The sequence below is a fragment of the Pteronotus mesoamericanus genome, unplaced genomic scaffold (assembly GCF_021234165.1).
Source record: "Pteronotus mesoamericanus isolate MK-2021 breed Mesoamerican mustached bat unplaced genomic scaffold, CSHL_Meso_final scaffold_651, whole genome shotgun sequence".
Classification (NCBI taxonomy): Eukaryota; Metazoa; Chordata; class Mammalia; order Chiroptera; family Mormoopidae; genus Pteronotus; species Pteronotus mesoamericanus.
This window is the reverse complement of record NW_026555325.1, coordinates 38,505,145-38,533,006: the sequence shown is the minus strand read 5'-3', so window position 1 is coordinate 38,533,006 and position 27,862 is coordinate 38,505,145. Positions and strand designations below refer to the sequence as shown.

At 39.7% G+C, this 27,862-nt stretch overlaps 1 protein-coding gene across 1 annotated transcript in view; it reads left to right on the top strand.

The window, feature by feature from the left end:
* CCDC141 (coiled-coil domain containing 141) overlaps positions 1-27,862 on the top strand; it is a 156,079-nt gene that overhangs the window by 71,866 nt on the left and 56,351 nt on the right. The window contains exons 7-8 of the mRNA XM_054562630.1: positions 12,705-12,899; positions 23,258-23,430. Of these exons, the coding sequence (XP_054418605.1) occupies positions 12,705-12,899; positions 23,258-23,430 (368 nt within the window). The remainder of the gene's footprint in view (positions 1-12,704; positions 12,900-23,257; positions 23,431-27,862) is intronic.

Genomic DNA, 27,862 nt, shown 5'->3' with positions numbered 1-27,862 from the left:
TTTGGTCTTAAGATAAACTTGACTGAGGCAAAAGAAAATATTGACTGTCTTCTTGAAACAGGGTCAGATAACATAAGAATAACCCAGTCAATTAGCCACAGGCCTAACTGGCATCTGAGCTTTCAGTCTTTCCGTTCTGCAATAATTATTTATGCAGAATCATCATTAAAGTTACCTTTGTGCAGGCTGAGACTGGGCCATTCCTCTCCCAAGCACCTCCAAGTACAAACTCTCATGGAATTTAAATACCTCCTGCCCTTCGCCTGCTCCGCAGTCTGTAAGTCTCACCAGTTATAAGCTTGGACTGTTTATCATTCCCATGTCTACCACAAACTTCTTTCTACTGAGTCTTTGTTTAGTCTGAATGCTTAGCATAGAATTTCTTTTTCCTTATTTTCTTTTCCCTCTTGTTCAAAGTTAATCAAAATTATAGTGTTAGAGTTTACATGGGAAGAGTAGAGCCAAAGACAGGTATAGCTTGAAGTCACAATTTGGTTACCAAAGAGAATGAGAAGTCGAATGAAAATAGAGTGTGCTATCAAAGTACAATCAGAGGCAAAGTATTAGCAACTGAGTTAGAAAAGCTAAGCAGAAACAGAAGTTGTAAACAGAGTTTGGTATGTAATTCAAGATTGGGCCCAGCAAGCCAAAGCACCCACATTCAGGATGTTTGGATAATATTTTGAGTATTAAATAACAACATTCAAGTGAATTCAACAATTCATGAAATAGGCAGCCTCCCATCTAGCAGATAGACAGGAGCTCCTATGATCTTTGCAAAATGAAAGACTTATATAGGCAGAAGGGAGTGAGGACAAGGAAGTTACACTGGCACAAGCAGATCGGTCATGGCATAGTCACTGTCTTTTAGGGGAGTGCAAGGGTCTCTTGGGCAGATTACCTCATTAGTGCTGACCAAGTGTTTCCTGATTGACTGATTTAAGATTTCATTTCTAGGAGAAGTTGAAGTTATAGTTAGTCTTGGTTTGGCGACATGGGGCTTAGCATAGGTAACTCTCTTTGGGGCCTGTTGTCTTGTTTTTAGAAGAGGGCAGTACATTGGGCAGAAAGGGTCTATCAAAAGCTCTATGTCTCCATTCTAGCCTAGAGGGTGAACCTATTCAGATCTTGGCTGACAACCTTGAGTCTCAGCATCAGACAGATTACTTCTCCAGGAAGCTTTTTGATCCCTTTAGCACTCACCATTCTCTCCTTTTCTCATAGAGCATTGCTTATTGCTCAATTAAAGAATCTTCCCAACCTTCCTGGCATTTCAGTCATTCACATGTCTGATTTCTCTACTGGTCTAATTTCCCCTCAGCTGTGAATTTCTCAAAAATAGGGGCCCGGGAATATTCATTTTTGGATTTCCTGTAGCACCCAGTAAGGAGTCTAAGATAATAGAATTAAACACAACTAGTGTTGCTACAAAACGAAAGTGGGGTGCAGCTGCCCACTGTCACCAAAGGGCAAACTCTAGAGGCAGAGACTGGTGAGAAAGTAAAAAAGGTTTTTATTTAGAGGCTGAATGATCTGGGAGAATGAGGGACTCCCTGTCTTAAAGCTCATTTCCTCTGCAAAACCCAGACAAAACCTAGCTAAGACCAAAACCAAAGGCAGTGCCCAGAATTCTTGCTCCACTTTGGAGTACCGTCCTTTGGAACCTGCGACGGCTGCCATGCTGTGATCCAGGGAGCTTAGCTTGTTCCCAGCTGCTGTCCAGCTTCAGGTTTGCCGACCAACCTCCCCGCCCCCCGCCCCCACACCAGAGGCTATGGCTTCTATGGCTACAAGGTCCCATACTCCTGGGCCAGAGGACATGCGAATGTACCAGTGAATGCTCCACCAGATCTGTGAGAGAGAGGGACAGACAGACACTGACACTGAATATGTGTCTGCCTTCTTGAACCAGAAGTGGGTAGGAAGGGGGTAGGAAGGCTCTTACCAATTGTCTTGCTATCCTGGCACATGCTCATTGTAAGAAGTTCTCCTGCTGCTCTCTTGCCTGGTGGTGGGGAAGCATGAGCTCGGTTACCTGAGCAATGCAGCCCCACCTGTAGGACCTGGGGCTGCCTCACCATGGTCCCAGGTCGTTCACAGTCTCCCCCAGCAGCCCCTCTTGTTCCCTGACCTCGGCCCACTGCCAGCAGTCTCGACAGGCTTTCTATCCATATCAGCATCTGTTGGGTAAGTGGATAATTCCATTGAAAATGAAGCTAGCAGCAAAATGTTACCCTCTTTGGCCCTGGCTGGACTTGTAAATTGCTGTTGTTTATAAGTGACTTTCAGTTTGGCCAGAAAGTCATGAGTCACTCTGAGGACTACAGAGTAAATAAAATTCTGTGGGAATATTCTTGGTTCCGAGAGAACAGAAAAATAATGGACAAAACTTCACGAAAGATGAAGGCAGTGCTGCAGCGCTTGGGCATCAGGAGGAAAGAAGCCTGAGTCCCTGGAAGGGTGGTACAGGCTGTCTGGGCTCTGCGAGCCTCGTGTTCGTAATACAGGGTTCACTGCATTGTCCTCCAGATTCGAGTTTTTCCTGTTCTTTTTTGGCTTTACTGAGGTAAAATTGTGAGGTGCTTAAAGCGTACATCCTGATTATTGGATATATGTATACACTGTGAAAAGATTCCCCCATCAATTAATTAACGCATCCATCACCTCACATATTTATCTTTTTGTGTTTATGTGGGAATATTTAAATTCTACTTTATTAGCAAATTTCAACTAGACAATACAGTATTATCAACTATAAACAACATGTTCTACATTAGATCATCAGACCTTATTCCTCTTACAGCTGAAAGTTTGCCAGCTCTTTGACTGCCCCCTATTTCCCCCACCGTCAGCCCCTGGCATCCCCTTTTATACTCTGTGTCTATGAATTTGACTCCTTTTTCACTCCACATATGAGTAATAAAGACACAAAGTTTTTCATTTACACGTACAGTGAGTCCCTGGGAACCCAAACTGTGACAAATTTAAAGGAACTACTTACTCACAGGAGGCTTTTAGGGAGTAATCAAAAAGGGTGAGGCACTTGTCCCTTTGAATGAATGGTCACAACAAACAGTAAAGGGAAATGATGTTAACGCGACCACCACCCCTGATATCACTGGTATGCATGTATGTTCCACCCAAAACCTCCCAGCTTGAAAAGTACTGTCACTTCTTACCTATGACCATGCAGTACTTTTGAAAACTGAGTGCGTTAAACATGGTAAGGACTTCAAAACATTTCCTTGAGGCACTCCTGCCATCCGAGAGTCATATGCAGCATCACCTTACCTTACATGGTAACTGGCTTTTGCAGTCATTTGGTTTCTGCATTCCATCCCAGGAACAAGGAAAACCACTGGCTGTTTTTATTATGCACATGTCTGCACGTTTTAAAATGTATCTGAGAACTGGTGGGTAGAGTGTTTGTTTTTACTATTTTAGATTTGTGATCTTATTTTCCTTGTAGGCAACTCGAAGCCCCTGTTCTTCATAGTCCTCTTGAATAGGCTGTTCTCAGAAGCAGCTCGTGTGTTTCAGGATGCACTCGCTCATGGATGTGTGTGAGTGTGTGTGTGTGTATGTATTTGTGTACGTATGAAGGCGGGTGGTGAGTGGTGACTTCAGGAGCTTAAGCCCAGTTTTTCCAGACAGACAGGGTCATGAGCTGAATTCCACATATTCCCACTCAAAATCTCTTCCACCTAGTTTTTATCATCTCAGTTAAGGGCAACTTAACCTTTCCAATTACTCAGGTCAGAGAGCCTTGGCTCCTCTTCCTCTTACAGGAAATCACCTGGGCTGTATCTCCTACATAAATCCAGAACCCTGTTTCTCCTGATCTCACCACCCCCCTGGGGGATGAGCCACACTATCTCTGCCTGGCTAATTGCCACAGGCTCTTCATGAGTCACGGCGCTTGCATCCTTGAACCCCACCCCCAGCACTGTGTTCTCAAATGACAGCCGGTGGTTTTATTTTATTTTTATTTTTAAAATTCAGTCCAATCACGCCACTCCAGCCGCTTCCCACTTCTCTCAGAATAAAAGGCCTCAGTGTTTACGAGCCACCGCTGCCACGGCCCGCCTGCACCACTCCCACGGAGCCTCTCTCACGCTGCTGCTCCTCCTGCCTCCTCCTGCCTCCTCCTGCCTTGCTTGGCTCCACGGCACTGGCCCCCTGGCCCTTCCTCCCACCAGGCGAGCAGACTCCCACCTGGGGGCTTCCACTCTAGCTGTGTCCTCTGCCTGGAAAGCTAAATCTCCAGAGACCCACGTGGCTCATCCCCTCTGTTCCAGATCACCACGTTCAATACTGCACATGGACTCCTGCCCTTCTTGGACCCCATAAGCCCCCTGGCCTGTTCTATTTGTCTTTATACTGCAGCTTTATCACCTCCTAACAAACCAGGTTAGGTACTGATTTGTCTATGGGTTATAAACAAAAGAAAACACGTGGTGCACCACCATCACTAACTTTGGAGCCCCCCTCAATCCGCTACCTTACTCACGGGCCTACATGACCCGTTTAGAAGAATGCTTGGCGCAGCATAGGCCTGCCCACTAAGTGCTTGTTGATTAAATGAGCAAATGCCTACCTCATAGCTTTCGTCGCTCTTATAAATGGGATCTTTATTAGGAAATATAGTTGGTGATTGTTGCTGTATAGCAGCAATTTTCAACCAGCGTGCTACAAGAATTTTAAAACATACAATACCTGAGTGGACATTGAATTTGATTAATGCTTTTTTCTGCATCTGTTGAGATTATCATATGGCTTTTTCTCTTTTATTTTGTTTATTTGGTGAATTTCATTTCTTTGGTTTTTAATATATTTAATTTAGCCTTTGACCTTATATTCCCATGGTTTAAAAAAAATTAAAAGTGCAGAAGGCCTATAAAAAAAGTTTCTTTCTCATCTCTATTTCTACTTTGCCTTCTCCCCAGTTCCACTCTAGGCTCACCAGTTGAAACTCCTGCCCATCCTTAAAATCCTATAAGAAGACTTCCCAGATTCCCCATATCAGATCTCTCTTTCCAGCCAACATTTATTTTGTTTCTACTCGAACTTACAATTGTCTCTTTTGTATTACTTAGGTGTTCCTAAGAGGTGCTAAATGATGTACTTTAGATGGTATCGCATTCAGTGGAGAAGAGTTATAAAATGTCCATTGCACTATCATTGGCCTGTACTGCAAGGGGCCTGCCCTCCAAAAGATAATTACGATTTTGGGGGTTCCTCCTTGTGTAACCCTCTTCCCTCCATTTATTGACATGATCATACAAAAATGATACTAGGTCTATGGTTACTTATTCATTGGCTATTTTAGTTCAATGGTTACAAAACTTGATTATAAAGTTGTTTCTTCCTAATTTCAAATAAAATGCTTCAGATTTTTAAAAATACATATTCTCTATCCTACCAATAATAATTGTGACTCAGTGGATTATGGGGTAGGTGTGAAAATATGTGCTTTAAAAATTTCCCAAGAGATACTGATCAATCAGCCAGATTTAAGGACTATTATTCTAGTCTGTATCTGATGTTCGCTGTGGGTAAAACATGAGGTCTGTCCAGAAGGTATCCAGCCATGTACTATGAAAAATAGAGACGTTTATTGAAGAAGACACACGATACTAGCAACATTGTACATAGGAGAATGACACCTCAGTCCCCTTCAAAGTAGGCGCCTTGGGACCTCACACGGTTCTCCCAGTCACCATCAGCTGTCATGTCATATTTTCCTGAATCTCACTGATGACCTGAAATCTCTTCCCTTTCAAAAGTGATTTTAGTTTTGGGAAAAGCCTGAAGTCACAGGACACCAAATCTAGGCTGTAGCGGGGCTGAGTCACCTGGGTGATTTGACGTTTTGCCAAAAAACTCTACAGGAGATGTGATGCATGAATGGGCATGTTGTTATGATGAAGCTGCCAATCACCAGTTGCCCATAGCTGCAGCCTTCTGAATCATCTGAATAGTTTCCACAGAGGAATGTTCAAGCTTGATGCAAAATCCGATGCACATTTGTTGCTCTACTCACTCAGTTATTTTGTATGTAATGGCTACTCAGTACACATGCTCACTCAATGGCATCTACCACCCCACCTCCACTGACTAGTACAGTGAGGTCATCATTGTTCATGCATGGGCATTCCAGTCCACTCTCTTTGGCTGCCAGGTTACAGTGATGTTGCACAAGCCATTTTTGTTATATTAACAATGGCTCGATTTTTTCTGTACAGACCTTGTATATATGGATTCCACCCACTTTCTCAACTTAATCTATTTCATTTAAGGAAATCTTCAAAAGAAGTGGACATCAAAATTTAATCACCTCCTCACAATTGTATTATTATATGTTGAGCTTTTGAGGATAACTTGACTAGATTACCGAGAATATTAAAAAGTCATTTGAGAACATCAATATACACTGGGACCATGTAGTCAGCCAGTGACACACTCTGACTGTAGACAAATTGTGATAGATAAATATAATTTGGTCAGCTAAACTTTTATTAATTTTGATTAAAAATAGAAACACAAAACCACCAAATATGGCTCTGCTTCTTACTTAAGTAACTTGAGGGAAATGTGATTTAGAGAAACAAGAAATCTAAAAAAAAAAACAAAACAAAGACAAGACACTAAAGAGAAAATAACAATTCTTGGAAAACACAAATATTGAAAATGTCTCCATGTATGTAAATTTTTATCTAAAAACTATATTGAACTACATACATGTAAGTAAATTTTTATCTAAAAACTATAATGAACTACATACAGAACTACATACAGAAGGAAAAAAGGAAAGGTATAGATGCTTTGATCATTTTGAAGACTTGCTCATGAGTGCAATTTGTTATGATTTCATTTGATGTTAAAAATTTATTCTGCCACACATCCATTTGCTCCAGTATTAGCAGCAAGCACTCTGTCCTGTGCAGCTGAAGCGGCCAAGCACCGAACAGAGTTAGGGAAACAAGAAACTTCCACACTGAGTTCTTCTTGTTCTTCCTTTCTTTTTTTCTTTCCTGTGACTTTAGGAATAGTTGTGAGGACTGAGAAAAAAGAAAACAGCAACTATTATCCTATACTCAAAAATACTATGGGGATATCTGTCATTTGTATTACAGACTATCAATTCCAATCCTAATAGGGTTAATTTATGGAAAATACAACTAAAAACCCAAATTTTGGTAGAGCCTAAAATCCAGGAATTTGAAGTACAGCCAATTCACCACTGAATCCACAGATGATCACTAGACAAGCAGAAGCCTCTGTAAAGTGCTGGTGGCTGCCATGCACTTCAGGTAAGTAAGGCTCAGAAAAGCAAAATGCCCTGCCTGAGAATACTGACGTAGTTTGCAATAAAAAGTGTATACTTCTAGCTCCAGTGTCTGCTCTTACCCACAAGCTCTCCTTGATTCTGCAGCTATGATTCTCTGTCTCAGGGCCAGGAGGTGAAATGCCACACTTCTTTCATCTCTACGTGGCACAGCATCAGTCCTTCCTGTTTGCAATCTGTGCCTTTGCTGAAATGCATCCAGTGAGGCCCACAGGCCACTGAACTCTACCCTCCTGTAAGAGGGGAATGAGACCCATCTCTCCTGCCTGGCCCTTGTTTTATCGCGGTCAAGGCAGAAACACCCGGGAAAGGGAGCATGAGACGACGTTGCAGCCCAGTTTGCCATTCAACTCAGCACAATCAGTTTCAGCTTTTCAAGGGCTTAAGGGTGTTCTTCAAACACATAAATGCTTCTTTTAAAAAAATGCCTGCTCAAAACTCACTTTTAAAGGTTATCTGGTGAAAATTGCCAGGTTTATTTTATTAGTGCCATGTGTTAGGGCAATCATATACAATTCTAGGATTTTGTGTCAATGAGTTCATTCTCCTGGATGCTGAACCAAATGGGACTGTAGACTTAGAGAATGAACAAGAAATGGGCCGTGTCTAATGAGATGTCCTAAGAAATAGCCGTGTTACAGGAACTACACATGACACATGCTTCTGCCAGATGTGATTTTACCCAGTGTTCTTCACAGCTGGTATTTTCGTAGTAGTTTATGAATATGTTCGCTATTGTTTTTTGTCCATCTTCCCCCACTTAAAAATTACACTCTGAAGTCAGGTTTATAGAGGAAATAATTTACCACATGGTGTTGAATCATTAAATCTCCTTATGTACAGAGAAGTTCTCATGAAAAACCAGCTTACTAAACATATTGTGAGTCTATCTTTTTTTTTTCTAATGGCATTGCGAATATTTTTATTTTTTGAAGGTACTTGCTGGGTATTTTTATGCCAATCCATAAATCCATAACTTGATGTGAAGAGCTAACCTGGGATTGTTAAAAAGAAAAAAAGGAAAGAAGAAATTATTTTCACTTTCCTGTCAATCAGCACTAATCCTCTTAAAAGTAGCCTTTCAATCAAGGAAGCCAAGAGAAAGCTCAATTTCCTCTGCAAATGGAATACTTCAATGTACAGTGTAAAAGGGTTGCTGCTGTGAGTGAGAAATAATGGAGCAGCCTGTGGAGGCACCCGGAGCCCGGGAACACACAGTGCCACACGCCTCTACTGGGTCAGAGATAGGCATGTCCCCCTGTCAAACTGAAAAGCCAAGGAAATGACCGCCTTTGGCTTTCAGCTGGTGGGGACAAATACTGGAAATATTTTATTGCAAAGTGACTGAAACGCAGTCAGAGGTTTAACACTTAGCAGGCAGGCAGCGATGTCCTAGAGAAACGGACCTGGATTATCCCTGTCGGGTTCCTCCAGCACCGACAACAGTGACCATGAAAATGTTTAAATAGTTTGATGGATTCAGATGACTCTGGAAAGTTTTATCTTAAACATAAAACGGTGAAAGCGCCCCCTAAGAAAAATGACTGGAGAAATACATCATCAAAATGGTATAGAAATGCATCAGAAACTGCCTATAGTTTGTGCAAAGAAAACAGAACCAATTTTTCTTAGAAGATTGAATAGAAATATTGAATAGACCTAGCCTCATTCAGTACCCACAGAGTTCATGTGAAAATGTAATTAAGAAGACTGGGGATGGAGAATTAGAAAAGATAAGAAGCACAAAACGATCCTTTACCATATCCCTCGGAGGTCACAGCCTACTTTTTATAGCACAATGTGAAAGCACAAGGTTAAAGTGGTTTTCAAATACTTGGCTCTACTCCAGAAGTCTCCCTTGAATGTCGTTTGCAAAATTTTTAGAGGCAGATTTATGAACACTGTTAGAGAACAGGTATTTCTCTTCTTATTCATAGAAAAGAGCTTTTTTTATTTTGGTATAGTTGCTAAGCAAAATTAAGCTTGAAATTGGGCTATAAATTCTCAATTGTAATAGCATTGTGTTTATTTAGAAACAATGAGGTTTCCAATTTCAAATCAGAAAATCTGAGGGTCATATAAAAGTTTTATCATTTTCATGGCCTTATCCAGGACTTAGGGGAGTTTCACCTTTATAATTCTAAGCTAATATGTTTAATCTTTGTGTAGTTTAAAGAAGGCTGTATGTAACCTCTATAAAGAGCTAAGGCTAGGGTACTGTTGTGACAGTAGATTCTAGGGTAAAACTACCTGAGTCTGAATTGTGACTCACTTACTATATTATCGAGGCCTCAGGCAGGTTCCCCGCTGAGCCCCAGACACCCCATCTGTAAAATGAAGATAATAACAGGTCCAACCTTGCAGGGGTGAGGTGAAGATTAAATGAGATAGTCTGTGTAAATCATTTAGCACAGGGCTGGCATGCAGAAAGAAAAATCAACCCTTACTGTTTTGCAGACAGTTAAGACAACACCCTAGACCAGTGATTTTCAGCTGGTTTGCTGCAGTGGTTTGCTGCAAGAATTTTTAAAACATGCAATACCTGATTATTTCATCGGAGGCACTGGCCTCTTTTCCCTTAGACTGTCAAATAAAAAAATGACAACAGCCAACACAACGATAGCTGTCTGTACTGAATGAATCAAAATTATACCTTTTTTTTTTTTGTCAAATTGGCAAAAATACAATGTATTTTTTGGTGTGCTGCAGAATTTTAGTAGTTTATGTGTGCCGTGAGGTGAAAATGGTTGAAAATCGCTGCCTTAAAGCTTAGTGTTTTCCGGGCTGAGCACGTGGTGGCTGCAACCTGTTTCTCCACATCCTAAATACTCTTCTCAGTTCTCCTTCCCCCTAGCTTTCCAGATCTTCCCCCAGATTCTCTGTATTTCTTACAGGGTATTCCTCCAGCATTATGGGGTATTGCACAGAAGGTTCTGGTCAATGTTGAATTTTTTGAAAGAATTACCTGCTTTATTCTGTCATCACACATTTAAGCACTCCTTCAGCTGAGTTCGCTGATGCCCCACAAATCCGGACAGAAGAGGAGAGAATGGACACAGAAGAGAGGAAATGGACTGATTGAGGAGCTGGAGAACAAGGACAAAACAAGAGAGGAAAGAAACAGAAAGACTTGTGAAAGCAGGTGAATGTGTAGGTGATTCGGCTACTCTTTGCCACAAGGACAGTGTTTCCTGATGTTGTTTCAACTGGGGCATTGGTCCCTTGAAATGATTAGCAAATAAAAGGTTTCTTCATCAAAAAAGTGTGTTCAAAATATTTCACACCACGTTTTCCTCCAGGAGTTTCAATGCCTATGCACAGATTAAAGACTCTAAGAAGTACTGTAGTAAAGAAACCTGCTTTATTTTGTTTATTCCTTAATACTGATCAATACACAACCCTCATCAATACCATTTGGAGAGCCTTCCCACTGTTATTTTACAACTGGGAAACAAGAATATCCACAAATGAAGAACCAACGTTAGGGTACTAATGAACCATGATAAAACTGGTGGGAAGAAAAGTGGGACTCATATTTAATGAGCACCTATCATGTGTGCCAGAAGTGTGCTAACTGCTTGAAAAATATTTGCTCTTTCCCAGTAAGGTTAAAGGAATGGTTTTTAAGTGGGAGGGATATTTGCAGAGCTTTGTGAAAGAACGTCATGGCACGTACTGCCTGTCCTCAAGTGGGAACAAAACAGCTCTTTAAATAAGGAAGGATCTTGAGAACTCAGCCCGTATTCTTGCTGGAGAGCATTGTTTTTTACTCACTGAGAAATCTGGAGATTTTGGAGTCTCTTTATCCTCCATCCCCTGGAATGTAGCTTTATACGCACACCTGTGAACTAGTCCTGATTCTTCTGCTAGTTGTATCTGTAACCCTGAGTAACATTCTCCTCTAAGCCTATGGAAATACTGAAAAAATAATAATATCTAACCTAAATTTGTAAGGTTTAAACTTACAGACCACATGTTTTAATAGGTGCTAAAAATGCCAATCCCTTAATCTACTGTCTTAATCTTGCATCCACTGATCAAAATATCGTTCTCCTGTACAAATACTAGAACAGGTTCTACAGAGTCCATAAAATAATATGTATACTTTTTGCTGTTTAAATATTGTTATTTAAATTGTTATTTAAATATTACCAGATTATCTGTGTTTGTAGGACCAGCATATATTTAATATATTTAATAATGTAAATATACATGAAGAGTATATAAAATAGCAGTTTACGTATTTATTGTTAAAAGAAAGAGCTACATTTTATTCTTTATTTATTTTCCCCATGACATCTATTCTAGCCTAGTGCTAAGTAACATGGTATTTAGTATGTCTTGTGAAATAAATGAACAGAAATAGCAGTGGTAAATTGCAGTAAAATTGTGCTTATTTTATCCCATGTAATATAACAAATGTGACTTAATAACAAGACATTTTGCACTGGGGATAAGCCATGATGGAGTCAGATTGTGATTTCTGAAATTTGGTCCTAAATTTCTGATGCTTTATAAACAACCTATGTTTGGGGCTCAATCTCAGCTAAGTTAGAAGCCAGAAATTTTACTGATGAGACCGGATCTGGGTTCAGTTTTTTTCTGCAAGAAATTTGAATTTCCCCTCAAATAAATTGAATGTTATTATGTTTGGTTTACAACTCGTATTTTCTTTATTGTCTCTGTACTATTTTCATCCTCATGCAACAGAAAGTAAAGAGCTACCTCTTTCCTTTTTCTGACATGTTTATAAACCATTAAGAGTGAAGCAGTGCGAGGTGAAATGGGTCAGGAAGGAGGGAATACTGCACAATTACAATTATTAATTTTGTGGAGAATAACAGCCGTTAATTTCAGTTCTAAGTAAAGGCAAATGCAAAAACAACAGCCATAAAATACGAGGTTTCCCTTTCTTTCTTGTACGCATTTGCCCACATTGGCAATGAAACTGAATGTGGGATATGCATAAATGAGTAAAAGTAGGTCAAAATGCATAAGTGAGTAAAAGTAGGTCAAAATGAGTTAGAAATTGAAATATGCTGTTGATTTTATTTCGGTATATTTTCAGGCAGTATTACCAGGAATGGAAGCAACCTGTGTGGAGCAACCGGACACTCCACTAGTCGCACATCCCAACCTCCCTGCCCCTGCTGCTATGGTCTCCTGTCCCTTTTTAGCCCCTTTCCTGTGTTTTTCTCTCTCTCTTTTTTTATCTGCATTTTGGTATTCATACCTGGAATCTAGCATTTCCTCCTTCATGATTTGGAAATATAATGCCCAATGTAAATGCTCTGTGACCCTTGCAGAGGTTACAACAAGAGGTGTAAAATGGACTGAAGAGGGTGGTCTCTTGCAGGAATGGAACTCCGCTGTTGAGAAGCTGAAGCGTGAGGCGCTTGAGGTCCTGCTATCCAAGGACTATGTGGAGAAAGAACATCTACAGCTCTGCCACCAGAAACTGAATCGGCTGCAAGAAGAATTTGGCCAGCTCATCGTGGAAAGGAAAAGCTGGTTAAAAAAGGCAAATGACTTTTTTAACAGCGCCAACAAGGTCAGTGTGAGATGAAGCTGGTGATTTTAGGTAAAGGGGGCAGGCCAGTAAGAGACCCACTTCTTCAACAGGCAGGAGCACAGCCCGGAAATTGCAATTTCATGACGAGTTTTGAAATTGATGGCAGCAGAGAAGAGCTTTTAAAATATATTCCTCTCATGGCCATTATTTGCTTCTCAGAACTAAGAAACTCAATGCTTTGCCAGGTTAAGAGTCACTTCAAAAATCCCCCGTGAGGACTTTACCTCAGGGCGGCTGTTGGCCAGTTTGGGGCAGGAGGGCATGACCATGTCCGCTGCTGGAGAGCGGCTCATGGAGGAAGAGAACCCTTAGAAAACATGCCAAGGTTTACAGAAAGCTTGAAATTTTTACCAAAAGGTCCTTCTTTTTCTTTAAAAAAAAATCCTTTTTATTTATCAGGTAAAAAATATATGAATATTGCAAGCCTTCTGCCTGCAAACCATAAGGCTAGAAACAGAAACTGGGCCTGACGTCCCTGCCTAGGCCTTGCCTTTGTAAGTCAGCCAAGGGGAACCTTCCTCTGGGCCATCCCCAGGTCTTCTTGAGTTGGAAAAGCGTTTGGCTTCTCCTGGTTCATTCATTTAACACCAATTATAACAGTTGGCGCCTGCTATATGGTCCTGCTCACCTGTTCACCTCACTTGAGTAGAGCTCAGTATCTGAGGCAGGATATATATCCTGGTATATATCAAAACAGTTACTTAATTTTGAACTTCTTTATTAATAGGAAACCTTTTAAAAAGGATAAATAATAAAATTCCAAAATAAAGGTGCCATAGTTACACAGTATAAAAATTTTAATAAGATATTTATTGCCTAATTATTTGTTGCTTGGGGTTTATTTGTGTTAAGAGAAGAAACAGACAGCATATTTTTGGAGTCATTGGCTAAGCAAAGAATAAGTAGTGGTTAAGTTTCTCCTCAGCAGTCCTGTTTTTGAAGAAGAGACTTTTTCATTTACATTATGCCCTCATTCCACAAAATGAGTGGATTATCTGCCAATCAGTTAATGCTGTTTCTAAGGAAAACAGTTCAAGAACCTGTTGCTATAGAACAATGTTTCTAGTACACACCTATAATTTATTACCTGGCAAAATGCAGAGTTGTTTTCTCTCTCTCTCTGTCTTTCTGTCTGTCTGTCTGTCTCTCTCTCTCTCTCTCAGTCTCACTGTCTGGCTCTAGCTTTCTCTGCCTTCAGTATTTAGTACCTTGCCAGGGAAACTTTTTCCCCTAATATTATCCTTGGGCTTGAGGGACAAAGAATGATATCTTTCGCAATAGTAATTTTTTTTAATGAAGAACAAAGTAGTTACTTAAACTCATATAATATATCAGGTCAGATCCTGAAAACTCATGGTTCTTAACCCCAAAGATCTGATTTCTAGATCCCCTGTTCTATCATTTGCATGCCATTTCAAATCACACTAAGGTCAGTTGGGAGTTGCCCACACTGTAGCATTCTCTGCAGTCAAGTGCACAAAGGAAGGTCTAGAATTCTTTCTCCCTTTCCTGAGTATCAAGGAAGTAATTTCCAGGTCCAAATATAAAAATTCAGTGTGAATATGAAATAATGGATACATTTACCTCAGCAAAAGTAGAAGCTGAGGTTTGGAAAGGAAATGTTTAATTACAATTCTTGAAATTAATTATTTGTTTTATTATTAAGAAGCAATATATGATGAAATAATATAGTGGGTAAATCTATTTAAATTAAAGAAGGAAATTCTTTTCAAAACTTGTAAATGGTATTTTTATTTTTTATTTATATTGTAGAATCTCCAAATTTTAGAAAATTCTCACTATTTTGTCTAATTTTTGGTATAATGCTCATATTTTAAAAATCTATAAGCCAATACAGTTCCATTTTGTGAAATTCAATAAAACATAATTATCACTACTTGTCCACATTTATAATGGTGCCTACTCACTGCCTTTGACTACTTCTTAATCCCGCTAGGAGTTGATAACTTACCCAAGGCTCAAAATCAAGTCTATTTCTTACCCGGTATCCGCAGCCTTTGGCTTGAGGTTTACTTGGAGGGAGCAGTAGGTGGCGATGTTGGCACCCAAGATCATGGGAGTATTGCTACTCATGCTTTTCATAAGCCAGTCACTGGACTCACATGGAGATTGGGCCACATAATTCAAGAACCTGAGATACTTCCTTACCATTTTAGTTATCTACTGTGTTTGCTGAACCTGTTTACTAAATCACTTAGCAACAAATAAAAGTAGGGTTTGATTGGCAACATTGGATGATAGCTGATTGGAGAGGAGTTTCTCTTATTAGTAGATGTTGCTAAGAGTTACGAGGACATGGCATGAAATATAAACATAACACCTATGGTAGTAACTCATCTTGATCCCGCCATATTTTCACCTTTCATGATTATATATCATTCACTATATTTCTAGCATGTTCACAAGAAGGGACCTTTGGTTAATATGTGTTGATTACCCAAAGTATATTTATCATTGTTTAGGGAATGTGGTTTGAATCAAACAAATAAATATACATAATATGTTTCAAGAACAAAACAATGTGAGTCTGTATTTACAGAATAATGACAATGGAACCTAAAGCTATAAAACATGGCTGATTAGTCATAAAGTTTTATATCCCATGTTTTCCATTCTCAGGCATGATTTCCTCGGGGAAATCAAGCAGAGGAGAGAGGCCAAATCTCCCGGGTCTGGCTGTTGGGTGGTCAGCCTGAATGCAGAGGGGGAAGCAGAAGCTGTGGCAGCCAGGGAACACACCAAACGTGGTTTGAAGAGTAATGACTGTCATGGTTTCTGCTGCTCCTGCAATCACTGCTGAAAAGTGAATGTCTTTTTCAAAAGATGATGTTACTTTTTCACCGTATTTACAGTGATGCCAAACAGTAATACCTATAGCAACTTTATAGTTACAGATGAAAACAAAATAATTAAGCATAGAGTTTGGTACTTGTTTTTTTTCATTTATATATATACTATTTTACCTTTTTTGAAATAGGTACATTTTAGCCGACACATGAGAAAATATTAGTTAAAATGTTCCAGGAGTTGTATGGGTTGAAAGAGGAAACCCGTCCAAATAGAGGACCTAAAAAATAGTATCCAGAAGGAATTTGAGGTGATATAAATGAAAAAGAAATTAAGCTAATTGTCACCAGACATCAAGGAAAGCATAATTACTTTCACTTCCATAACCCTTATGCAGCCTCAGACTTCTCACTTCCAGAACAGCTTCCTTTTCTCTTAGAAAAAATTAAAGCAACTTGCTTTCTCTGCCTCCCTCCTTTCACAGTTGCATTCAGCTAATATGTTGTATATGTGCTGTTTTCATCGATCACATGAGTGCTTGAGCTACAGTAAGAAAAGACACAATCCTTGCCTACATGACCCTCTTGGTCTAGTTTAGAGGAGAGACAAGGAAACAGAAGAGCTGTGTGTGGTGGGAAGAGCCATGATGGAATAAGCCCACAGCATTAGGGAATACAGAGATAAGAGCCTGAGCCTGGCCCACGGAAAGAAGGTCAAGGAAGGCTTCTCTGGAGGAGGTGACCACTGAGTTAGATTTGGAAGGCTGGGGCAAGCAGGGATTGGGGGAGGGTTGGATGGTACAAAGTCATTCCATGTTTGGGAACCTCAGGTAATTCTTATTGCCCAGAGGATAGGGTGTGAGTCCACAGTGATGGGAGACCAAACTGGTAGACACAGGCAGGGGTCTGTGGGGAAGGGTCTGAATAGCATGCCAAGAAGTTTCTGTCTCATCCTGAACATGTCATTAAGTAGGCAGAAGGAATAAGAATTTGAAAAAGTCGTGATGAGGCAAAGCACCTCATGTAGAAGCAAGCGATGTCATAATTTACTCTCCCTCCTCTATTTCCTCAGAGAGAAGGTTTAGAAACCTGTGGTTTTAGAGCTCAGGGACAAGTTTTTTAATTTTTTTTAATTTTTCAAAAAATATTTCTTTTATTTATTTGTAGAGAGAGGGGAAGGAGAAAGAGAGGGAGAGAAACATCAAAGTGCAAGAGCTATATCCAACTGTTGCCTCTTGCATGCCCCCAACTGGGGGCTTGGCCCATAACCCAGGCATGTGTGCTGACTAGGAATTGAACTGGTGATCTTTGGGTTCACAGGCTGGCATTCAATTCACCGAGCCACACCAGCCAGGGAAAAATCAAGGACTACTTTAACATCTTACATTTCTCATGACAGCCCACAACTCAGTCCAAATTTAATAGTCTTATAATCAAGACACTCAATTTTATTGTCACTCACTCATGAGTGTCTTTCAAAGCTATCAGTTCATTTCTAAGTCTTGAGTGTATTAATTGGTTTCCCTTCCATGCACAATATTCTCCCTTGTATTACAGATATTTTAGGGAGATTTATTTTCCTTTGCTAAATTAAAATTCTGCAAGGTTAAGAAACACATCTATTTCACTGTGTTTTTACCAGAACATGTAGAGCAGTGCCTTATACATAATAGATGCTCAATAATTATTTGAATGATTGAGGACAATGAAATATTAGAAACTGGAGTTTCAAGGCCAAGTGCATTACCCTGATTATAAGAGATTATATTGATCCGAGGTAACTGGGAAGAGATCATTTTGAAAAACGAGAGCTTAATTACCTTAATACACAAGGAATGCAGATTGCAAGCTCGGTTTCCGCGTCATGTCTGAGAAGGAGAGGAATGCTGTGTAAACGGACTTGTTATCACACAAGTCACCTCCTCTGAGAAGTCTCCGGGCAGCATTAATTGCTTATTTCTTAACTGTTCCCTTAGTGTTGCTCTGTGCTCTTTACAGAGATGTCTTTACCATCTTTGTATGCCACCTAGTGTTCAAAATTTTGTTGAATGCATGCCCATGTGACAAGTCAATTTACATTTTGAGCTTGAGTTTTCTTTTTCCTAAAATAGGCCTAGCAATCCTTATCATTTCAGAGAATATCATTCGGTAACAAAAGTTCTTATGATTGGTGATAAATGTACAGAATCTTTTCAGGGTAGAGTTGGAGTAAAAATAAATGGAATTGTGGAGTGTTACGTGAAAACTTAGAAATTGCTAGTATGACACTTTTCTGAAATAATATAGTGGGTTTTGAGGCCAGGCTGTGTGGGAGTGAATCTGGTCTCAGACATTTATTAGCTCTGTGACCTTGGGCAGTTACTTAACTTCCCTATAAAATAGAAATAATAATTATATGTACATCACAGAATCATTCCACTGTCTAAATGAGTTAGTACAGGACTAATGCATAGAACAGCTAAGCACTCACTAAGTACCAGCCATTTCTTTGTCATTATGCATACATTTACTACTGCACTAGCTACTCTAACACGACTTAAGTGCTTTTGTTCATTTTCATATCCCCAGCACAAAGCAGAGTATATACCCTATAGATTTCAGTAAGTATGTTGAATAAATGAAAAAAAATAAATGCCTTGCACATTGTAAATGAACATTTTTCCAAGTTAATATTCCCAAGACCATCCCTAAAACCATTTAGGCCAATTTATATTATTCAGAAATTATAAATAATGACTGGCTGTCTAAAGTTCTACTTATAGGTCTAATTTATCCATGTCTAAGATAGACTCAGAGGAAATAAGAGGTGGTCAATGCATAAGCTCCCTGCATTCCTTATTGATAAAGTGCTTCAGACTCCCTCTGCCAATGGTTTTTCAGCTTTTCAGATTGTGAGGCCAAAAGCTCCTGTGGGTACTCATGATTTTAAATGCCTCTCATTAATACTACTAACCCACCTTCTTGCACTGATAACCTCCTTGCACTGATAACACTGACAGTTCTTGGGCCCAACAGCAACAGCCTTGGAGAGAGAAGGAATGAGCTGGAGTTCCAGAAGGGGGCAGAAAACAATGGGGAGCTGAAAATCATATCCCTTTTTTGCCCTTGTTCTTCATGGGTAGATTTGAATGGGACCTGAATGAGGGATCCACTTGCCATAGCGGGAACCCTTGAAGTCGTCCCAGGTAATGTTTAGGAAAAGCACTGAACCTTTTGGTCTTTATAAAAACTGAACCCAGAGGAAATCTGAATCCCTGTAGACAGTGGAACCCAGAGCTCTAATTAAAAGCTGAGTTGAGTTTGTATCCTTGGCAGTTATAAAAATTCCAACCAAACTCATTCTCTGGCCTGTGGACTCATGGAAAGAAAATTTCAAGGTTCTGCAGTGCTTTGGGTTTACATGTATGTGTTTATATTGCTTTTCTTCAAATTAGTCAAGAAGCAGACAATATGACTTATTAAACATCTTTGTGAAACAGTATGGTGTGAGAATTATACTGAGTGATTTGTGTTTCTTGCCTAATTTATTAATTTCATAATATTTTAAAAAGAATAAAATGTGCCATGTCCTGATACCATCTCTATTTAATTTGGTGCGGCCCACTTTGGATCTTATACTTAACAAGGGAGAAAGGGAAGATCTTTATTAGCATCTAACAGAACACTAACCAAGCAAATGCTAGTGTTTTTTCAAACCAGGGCCAAAAGGAGCTTGTTCATCTCTTCTTTATCCCCCTAGGAACTGAGTGGTACCATATAAAATAGTCGAGAAGACCTAGTCCCTAGAGGGAAAAAATATTATACTTGTGCTTATATCCTTTTTTCCGAAACCAGTCATAAAACCTTTATTTGACCAGCACATATAAGGTTTGAAAAAAGAGGGGAATACAAAAAGAAAAACCAAAGGGAAATATTAATATTAAAAGAGTTTATGTGGGGGTCACAGTGTTCTTACTAGAAATGAGCTGTTCTGTACTGTGTGTGCAACAAAGAGATTCTTTCCAGGCTGGATCCAGCTTATCAGGTTCCTTATGGATTTGGTCAACAGAAAAGCACTGGTTCTATTTTGGGGGTAGGCTAAGTGAGAGCAATGATGCTTAGATCATTTCTGGAATTGGCACACAGATTCCTCATCAAATTGTACATGGAAATAAGAAAAATGAGCTCTGCATATGACAATCACAGACAGTATAACCTTCTTAAAATAGGCCTTCTCTTAAAATTAAGAAATTTAACTACTTCTGTGTTTGTAGATTATTCCCATTAGGATTAGGTTAGGACTAAGGACAAAGAGTAAGCTCTCTTACCGCTTCTAGCCTATTCTACCTATAGTAGGTATTTTGCAAATCTATTTGTTGAGCTAAAGGAGAAACAAAATCACTCACCTCCTTTCAGCTGCCATTTTTCCACTGTGTGACACATAGAGCAGGTCCTAAGTAAATGCTTTCTTAACACTTTGATCTTTTTGAGAAAAAAAAAAGAACACTGGGAGAACATTTGGCTATTTTGTTTCTAAGTTATGAGTTATCTTGACCCTTGATATAGTACCTTCTTCCAGTGAATGTATAGTCCTTCAAATTATTTCAATACTATTCGAAAACAATGCTTTTATGATAACATTCAGGAATGGCATGGAGTCACTTCCCACATGCGTTTAATGTACACGTGACTTTAGAATTTAACGCCCGTGAAGGCGAGACCAGTGTTCGACCCAACGAGGTGAGAGTAGCAGCTGTTCATGAGGCCATGGAGGGAAAACCCACGTGGGGTGAGTGACAGGCAGGGGGTTGCCCTGCTCTTCTCAGTGAGTTTTCAAAGACGTGAGCCATCACTCAAGATTTAGTGCGATAGCCAGCAAATGTTTTCTAAGTACGTACGACGTGTGCACCACTGTGCCCTAGTTACTTTCATTTTTTTCTTCTTTAATTCTCAAAACAGCAACAGACATGATATGTATTAAGGTTATAACGGCTTCTTATTAAAACAGAGTGGAGTTAAACTTGCAGGCAAGAAAAAGCACTTTGGAAAGCTCTATTGTTTCCCATTCACACTAGGAACTTGAGAATTATCTTAAAGGAAGAAAGAAGTAAATGCCCTGACATCTGCATTAGATGTGACCTTTATTTCTCCCTTTTGTCTAGCTCAGCAGCTCTCAGTCGCAAATATGAATGTGTATCACTATAAGTACTAAGTCACAGATATTAAACTTTAAGTGTGATTTAAGGAAGTTCACGATAATTTTTGAATACAACAGATTTTTGCTTTAGGCACTAACTTTAAAACTAACCCTTGATTAACAAGAGACTCCATTTTATTCAAACTAAGCAATAAAAATTTTAAATATAAAACAAAATTCCAAAAACAGTGCTTATTGCCAAGTGGTGTTTCAGTTTGTTACAGAAAAATCAAGGGAGTAATTCAAATCATCTTTTCTAATATCAGCATCTTCGCTCTGTTGCCAGCTGCAGGGGGAAAACGGATTAGGTAAAGAAGAGTTCTTTGGGCTCAGAGTTTCTTTAATAAAGCTCCCTTTCTCTTAGAGTCCTATATGGCGTAAGAGAAATCGCTCAACCTTCCTCTGTATCTTTTCTCACCTGTAAGAAGGAAAAGTAGACACTTATTTATAAGAAGTAAGTTTTAAAACGCCACATTCTTCACATAAGATTAAGAGGCTTCGTGGAAATGCCTCTTCTTTCTTAGCGTCCCATAGTAATTCTTTGCTACATGGTGCCATAGCCCCTGGTTTAAGGGCAGGGCCTCAGGGCCAGACAAATTGAGTGCAAATACCAATCTGCCACTTAGTAGAAGTATCACCCTGTGCCATTTGTTTAACCTCTCTGGGCTGAGTCCCCCCCTCCTGTAATGGAGATAATGTCCCACTCCCTCCCAGGGCTGTTAAGGACAAAGTTCTTGAAACTCAGCAGACATTCAAAAATATTTGTTGAGTGACGGAAAGTAAGCGAGAAACAGTACAGAAGGAGCACATCGTTCACATTAATCTGTAGTTATTATTACTTCCTGTTAGCTACTAAATACGTGGGAATGACTGTTTTAATGTTCTAAGTAACAGACAGAGCATGCCCAGGCGACATGAAGCCACCGGTAGGAGAACAGAATGTGAATATATATGTAATATTACAGCATCTGAGACATGTCATTTGTACATTCAATTTTATTCTCAGTTCCAATTCTGCCATTAAAACCCATTCCCTAAGATAGAGGCCAGGGCCGGGACATAGGTGCGTTTACACAGCCCCATAACTAAATCTTCAACATTTGGCTTAAACTGTGTCTCCTCAACGTCACCTCCGCCTTGCTCCTCTGCTCTCAGGCCTCAGTGGTGCTAGATTCACAAGAGCACCTGCTCTCATCGCTCCGCCTGGTAGGCCCCTGCTGTCCCCCGGCTTCCGACTCAGCAGTGCGGGAAGGGTGGGCTTCAGGGACCCCGCTGACAGTGGCGCGGTCAAGCTTACTGGGGAAGGACTGTGCTCCAGCCTGGCGTGGAGCATCCTGAACGGGGGCTTCTTCCGCGGTGCCAAAGGGCGACGTGGCAGGAGCTCCCTTGCCATTCAGCTTTTCTTCGTCTTACCTCACTCATCCCCTGTTCTCCAGGCTCAAGTCCAGAGACGGGATAGCAGGACAGCTATGCAAACCATCGCACTCTGCTCTCCTTCTCTTTTTTCCTCACATCACGACAGCTCCCTTTTACTGGCTTTTTATCATATACTCTGCCGTCTTAATGCCAACTAACCCTTGATGACCAAAAGGATTTGTCTGTGTTAATTCTATAAACTTAATCCCCCATGCATGGTTGTTGATCTGCTAATAAAGGAAGAAAATTAAAGAATTAAAAAATCTTCTCTGAGGACAATATCTTGGTTTGCAAAAATAGTTTTTTCCCCCCTGCATAACCTATTTATATGTTGGAAGCTAAATACTGCCCTGGTCTTAATCTTCGCACTGCTTCAGGTCCAAATTCTAATCTTCTCTGTAGACAGATGGATGTCTGGGATGGAGTAGGCAGAAGGCCTTCTACTTGGAAAGGGAAGGGCAAAAGGCCATTAGTAATTTTTTTACTATTTCCCTATTGTGTTTCAGGTTGAAAATGCAATTTATTGGGAAATTTCCTTTTAAGAATATCACAGAGACATTCAGGGTATAAAAGTCTGCGTAATATTTTAAAAAATAGCTCATCCATTATTTGTATGCATTTCAGAATGTGCAAACAATAAACCTGGCTCTCCACAGTCTATACAGGAATAACTGTGTTGTATAGATACGTTCTCAATGTAAACTATTTTGGTAATTTTAAGGTGTTGACATTTATCTATACTGAACTAAGCTGTGATCAGTTTCTTTAAATAGAGCCTTAAAACTATACAGCTCTTTTCCAAGACTAAACTTGTTGTCTTTGGTTTTGATTAAACTAATAAATTAAACAGGCTGGCTTAATCTCTAGTTTTACATGTACACATCGCTGTAGATTTTAAACTAGCAAAGCAGAAAATGAAAGCATGTTTTCTTTGGCAGGCATTTGATGTACTTGGAAGAGTTGAAGCTTACCTTAAGCTCCTTAAATCAGAGGGTTTAAGTCTGCCTGTCTTGGCAGCGAGACATGAGGAATTATACAGAGAAATTAAAGACTGTGCAGCTGATGCTTTGCAAAAGGGACAAGCCTTAATCAGCCAAGTAGACTCCTGCAGGTGAGTAAAGTCTATTTCCTCCTCTATGTAACAAGCTCTTTCACAGTTTCCACAACTTGTTAAAAAATAAGTTGCATGATTCTTTTCTCTTCCTGATACTTTGCTACCTTCTGACATGGTTTATGAGGATCCATTGAATTTTGGTCAGCGTGGTTCTGAACACAGCATTGCTCAGCCAGAAGAGAGGCTATGTTCTGAGCCTGAGGACCTGAAGGTGCTAAAGCTTTCCTTCTTTGAGTTTCTGAGGAGAGGAGAGGGAAAGGACAAAAGAAGAGACAGAGCTTTAGTTCTCAGTACTTATATCCTCCATTGGGTTTCTGTCCTTTTAATGCATGAGCCTGGAATCTACCCTGTTTCCCTTTCCCTTCTGGAAAAAAAGTTAAAAGTGTACCAGAATTCCCTTTCATCAATGATTTGGTGCCTCACCATGCAAAAACCCCAAATAAAAGGTGACATTGCTAATAATAAAAATAGCTCACATTTACTGAGAACCCACCATTTGCCAGGCCCTGTGCCAAGAGCTTTAGGAACATTATCTCATTAATCCTCAGCAACTCTACACTACAAGGCACATACTATTAATGTTCCACTTTTATAAGTAACTGAGACACAGAGAGGTTAAGCAGCTTGCAAAAGGTCACACAGCCAGTTAGTGGCAGATCCAGAATTTGAATCCAAGTTAATGGGCCCTAGACCCCATTCTCTTCGCCAGTGCGCTAGGGCTGGGTGTTTTTATGAGCACATTTGATGAGTGTATCATGTGAGTCTAGAGTTTAGTGGCATGAGGAAAGAGAAGGAACTTGAGAAACAAAGAGAATGAAATGGAAATGTGTGAGAAAAACAGGGACTGGAAGACAAAAGAGAGATAGTAGAGCAGATGGTGGTTTAGATATCCGCTGGGAAGAAATGAAGGCAGGGCTTACATTTTGACAGAGAGACAAAAAAAAAAATTGTGCTAGTGGGTTAAGTCTAGTTTTTTATCTTCCGTTTCCACAATATCCCTGAAACTCAAAAACATACTATTTGAGAAACAATGGAATAGGTGAAATGTAGTAAAATTACTCTATTTTTGTTTCTGTTCTGCTCTGTGAGCTGTGTTTAAAAGTGTTGCTTTGGTAAGCTTGAGTTAAAGGAATTTTCTTCCATAAGACAGTGTGAACCTGGAGGGAGGTATTGAACCAGGGTTTGTGATGGCGGCTGTGGAACCTTGCAAAGCCAAGATCAGAAATGCCCCAAGGCCTTCCAGCGGTAGCCAGGAAGCTGAGGCTATGAGAAGGGAAAGTGATTCTTCCCTTTGAAAAGCTAACAATAACAATCATAACTACTACGGTAGTTTTACTACAGCGAAGTTTCTCCACACCATATATGTCAAGCAAAGGGTACCCTTGCTGTGCCTGGACTCAGGGTCTACGTTGGATATTGATCTGAGTCGTGAGTCATGTCATGACAGAGTCAGGTAGCGAAGTCTCCAGTTATAATTGGGGAATGGTCCCATGTCAGTTTAGCACATGGGTCTCCCAGCACAGATCAGTGCTATTTCTCTGTTCGGGCTACTCTTTGCTTATAGTGCTTTCCCTGGCCTTGAGCAGCATCCTTTCACCCACAGGTAGATTGGGAGGCACCCAAAACCTTCTCCCAGATCTCTGGAGTTCTGTCTCCAGAAAGATACCCCCTCAACTCAGCAAGACCTCTGGGCCCTGTTTGGGTTCTATATCCCTGAGCTTTGATCTGGAAATGACCTTCCAGACAATAAGCTGATGCATTTGTAAACTCACCTCAGTTGGTTCCCTTCTCTCAGGGATTACTGTCCTGTGCTATCTGTTGTTCAATGTCTGAGAACCATTGTTTCATATATTTTGTTTATTTTCTAGCCATTTAAGGTTTGAGGATAAATACAGTCCCTGCTTCTTGGCCAGAAACCAAAGTTCCCTATTCAGCTTGATGCTAACCCCTAGAGTTGGAAAGCTGGCCATAATTCCTGCTAAGTTTTATCCTGTTTGCTCTGATCGGTAGTGCTGTATTTTCAGTTCTTAAACATAAAGAAAGTGCTTTTATTTTATATTACATTCTATCTTCAGGGTGTTAGTGACTGGTTTTGGCCATGTTTATTCACTTAGCTAGTGTCATTCTTTTTCCTTTCTTTGCTCTTTCTAGTCTTAATTTATATATTTATATTGTTTTTCAAAGAGGCATCTATAATTCTATTCTTCGGGTTGCAGGCCGAGCCTTAGTAGAAAGAGTAATAGTTTAAGGCCATTTCAGGAAACTTTAATTAATGGTTAGATAATTCGATTTAAAAAAATAATTCATCGTGTGGTTTCTGTCAATGTCCTAGATATATAAGCTTCTGTAGTAGTTTCAGGGTATTTGGTTGGTCTGAGATTTCATAATATTTCACAAATAAATACTTTGTCCATTTTTGCAGGAAGAAGTGAAGGTAAAGTATAATTGTTACTTGGAAAAGGACATTTTTGATTCAGAAGGTAGATGTAGACTAGAAATTCACTGAAAACCAGATTGAAATTCATTAGAATCTCAGTTGCAACCTAGAGCCACCTGTAGATGCTGACCTCAATCTCTTGCATTCTGTTTGGGACTTGCTTTTCTTCCTCATCTAAAGGTTTATCTGTTCAATGACCTGAGTCACCCTCACAACAAAGAAACGAATTTAAGGAGGAGCTTTCAAATTGTAGCCACTCCTGGAGTGGAGTTTAGATTGGTGGCAATGGAAATAAATGTCAGTTTCAACAGCATCAAGTCCACGTTCCTGAACATCACGATGCTTCCTGGATTTCTGATTGACAGCCACACTGCTAGGAGAGAAAACTCTGAGATTCCTAGTACCAGGCATTTGAAAACTGATGTGGATAAGAAGCATAAGACTCAGTGTCAAAGTTTTATTTCATGCATTTTAAGGGCCAAAACAATGCCACGACTTTTAAACTTCTGTGAACCTGTTTCCTTATCTGTAAAATGGAGATATGTGTTTCATAGAGGTTTTCTTTTTTTTTTAATTAGATGCGAGAACAGCACTCTAGCACATATAGAGTGTCCAATAAACAATTGGTTCACTTATATTTTTTTACCGTCCATATAGAGCTTTAAAAGTTAATAAATACTGAGGCACGTAATTGTTTCAAATGATTGCAATAGTCAGCTACACAAAGTCATATTTATTTTCACTAACTGAGAAGGTTATATTTGAAATAGGACAGATAAACATTTTTTTAAAGATTTTATTTATTTATTTTTAGACAGAGGGGAAGGGGGGAGAAAAGGGGAGAGAAACATCAATGTGTGGCTGTCTCTTGTGCATCCCCTACTGGGGACCTGGCCTGCAATCCATGTATGTGCCCCGACTGGAAATTGAACTGGAGACTCTTTGGTTCTCAGGTCAGCTCTCAACCCACTGATTCATATCAGCCAGGGCAGATAAGCATTTATCTTAAGGTAATAAAAGGCATAATTTAATATTGGGGCAGGTAGGAATTTCAGAGACCCTTAGATCTGATTTTTTTTTTCTGTCAATAAAAGAAATAGGACTTTAGAAGTGCATGTTTATCTAAGATTAAGCTTCCTAGTAAATCTGAGACCTTTGTCACTGTTGTTCTGTAATCACTACCTCATTAGGAACAGGTCCACACTGTTTTCCTATCCTGGAATCAAACACCTTTGAAATTGGAGCAGCCTCACAAAATGAATAATGGTTCTTTAAATGTTTTCTTGTGTTTTCTATTTCTTCCCTATAATCTGGTGATAATTATGAGTCCTTATTAAATAGCTTATTATCTTTGCAGAGTATATCTGTCACAATCTAAATACACTTTAATTTGAAAGACATCTCCGTGCATTCATTTGCACTTAGTTAGGTGTCAGTTATCTATAATAGTACGTGATAATGGTCCAATTTAGACATACATTGAAGTGGAAATCTCCTGGCTTCCAGGCCCTCCTCACCTTCTCCCAGGCCTCACTTGGCATCACCTTTGAGCACTGAATCTAAAGATAGACCATAGGTGGCCTGCTACCAAGCAGAATTCTGCATTTATGTAGTGGTTGGAAGTGCCAATTCAGAGACCTTGTGTGAGAGTGACATTTTCCGTAACTGAACAAAAATGAGGGGCCTTCTTGTTGGTCAGTGTAGCTACCACTTCAGAACTCAAAGACACACAAACACCCAACAAAACCAGGCAACCTTATGAAGTATTCATTTGCCTTTTTCTGTTTACTAAAATTAATTTAAGATTTATAAGTAAATTTGCTTCAATATTGACTCAATTTGTATCCCTGCAGAAAAGACTGTACCATTTTTTTCTTTTCTCTTTTTTGCAATTGATTCTAGGGAGAGGGGAAGGGAAGGAGAAAGAGAGAGAGAGAAACATCAGTGTGAGAGAGAAACACCTATCAGTTGCCTCTTGCACATGCCTCAGCT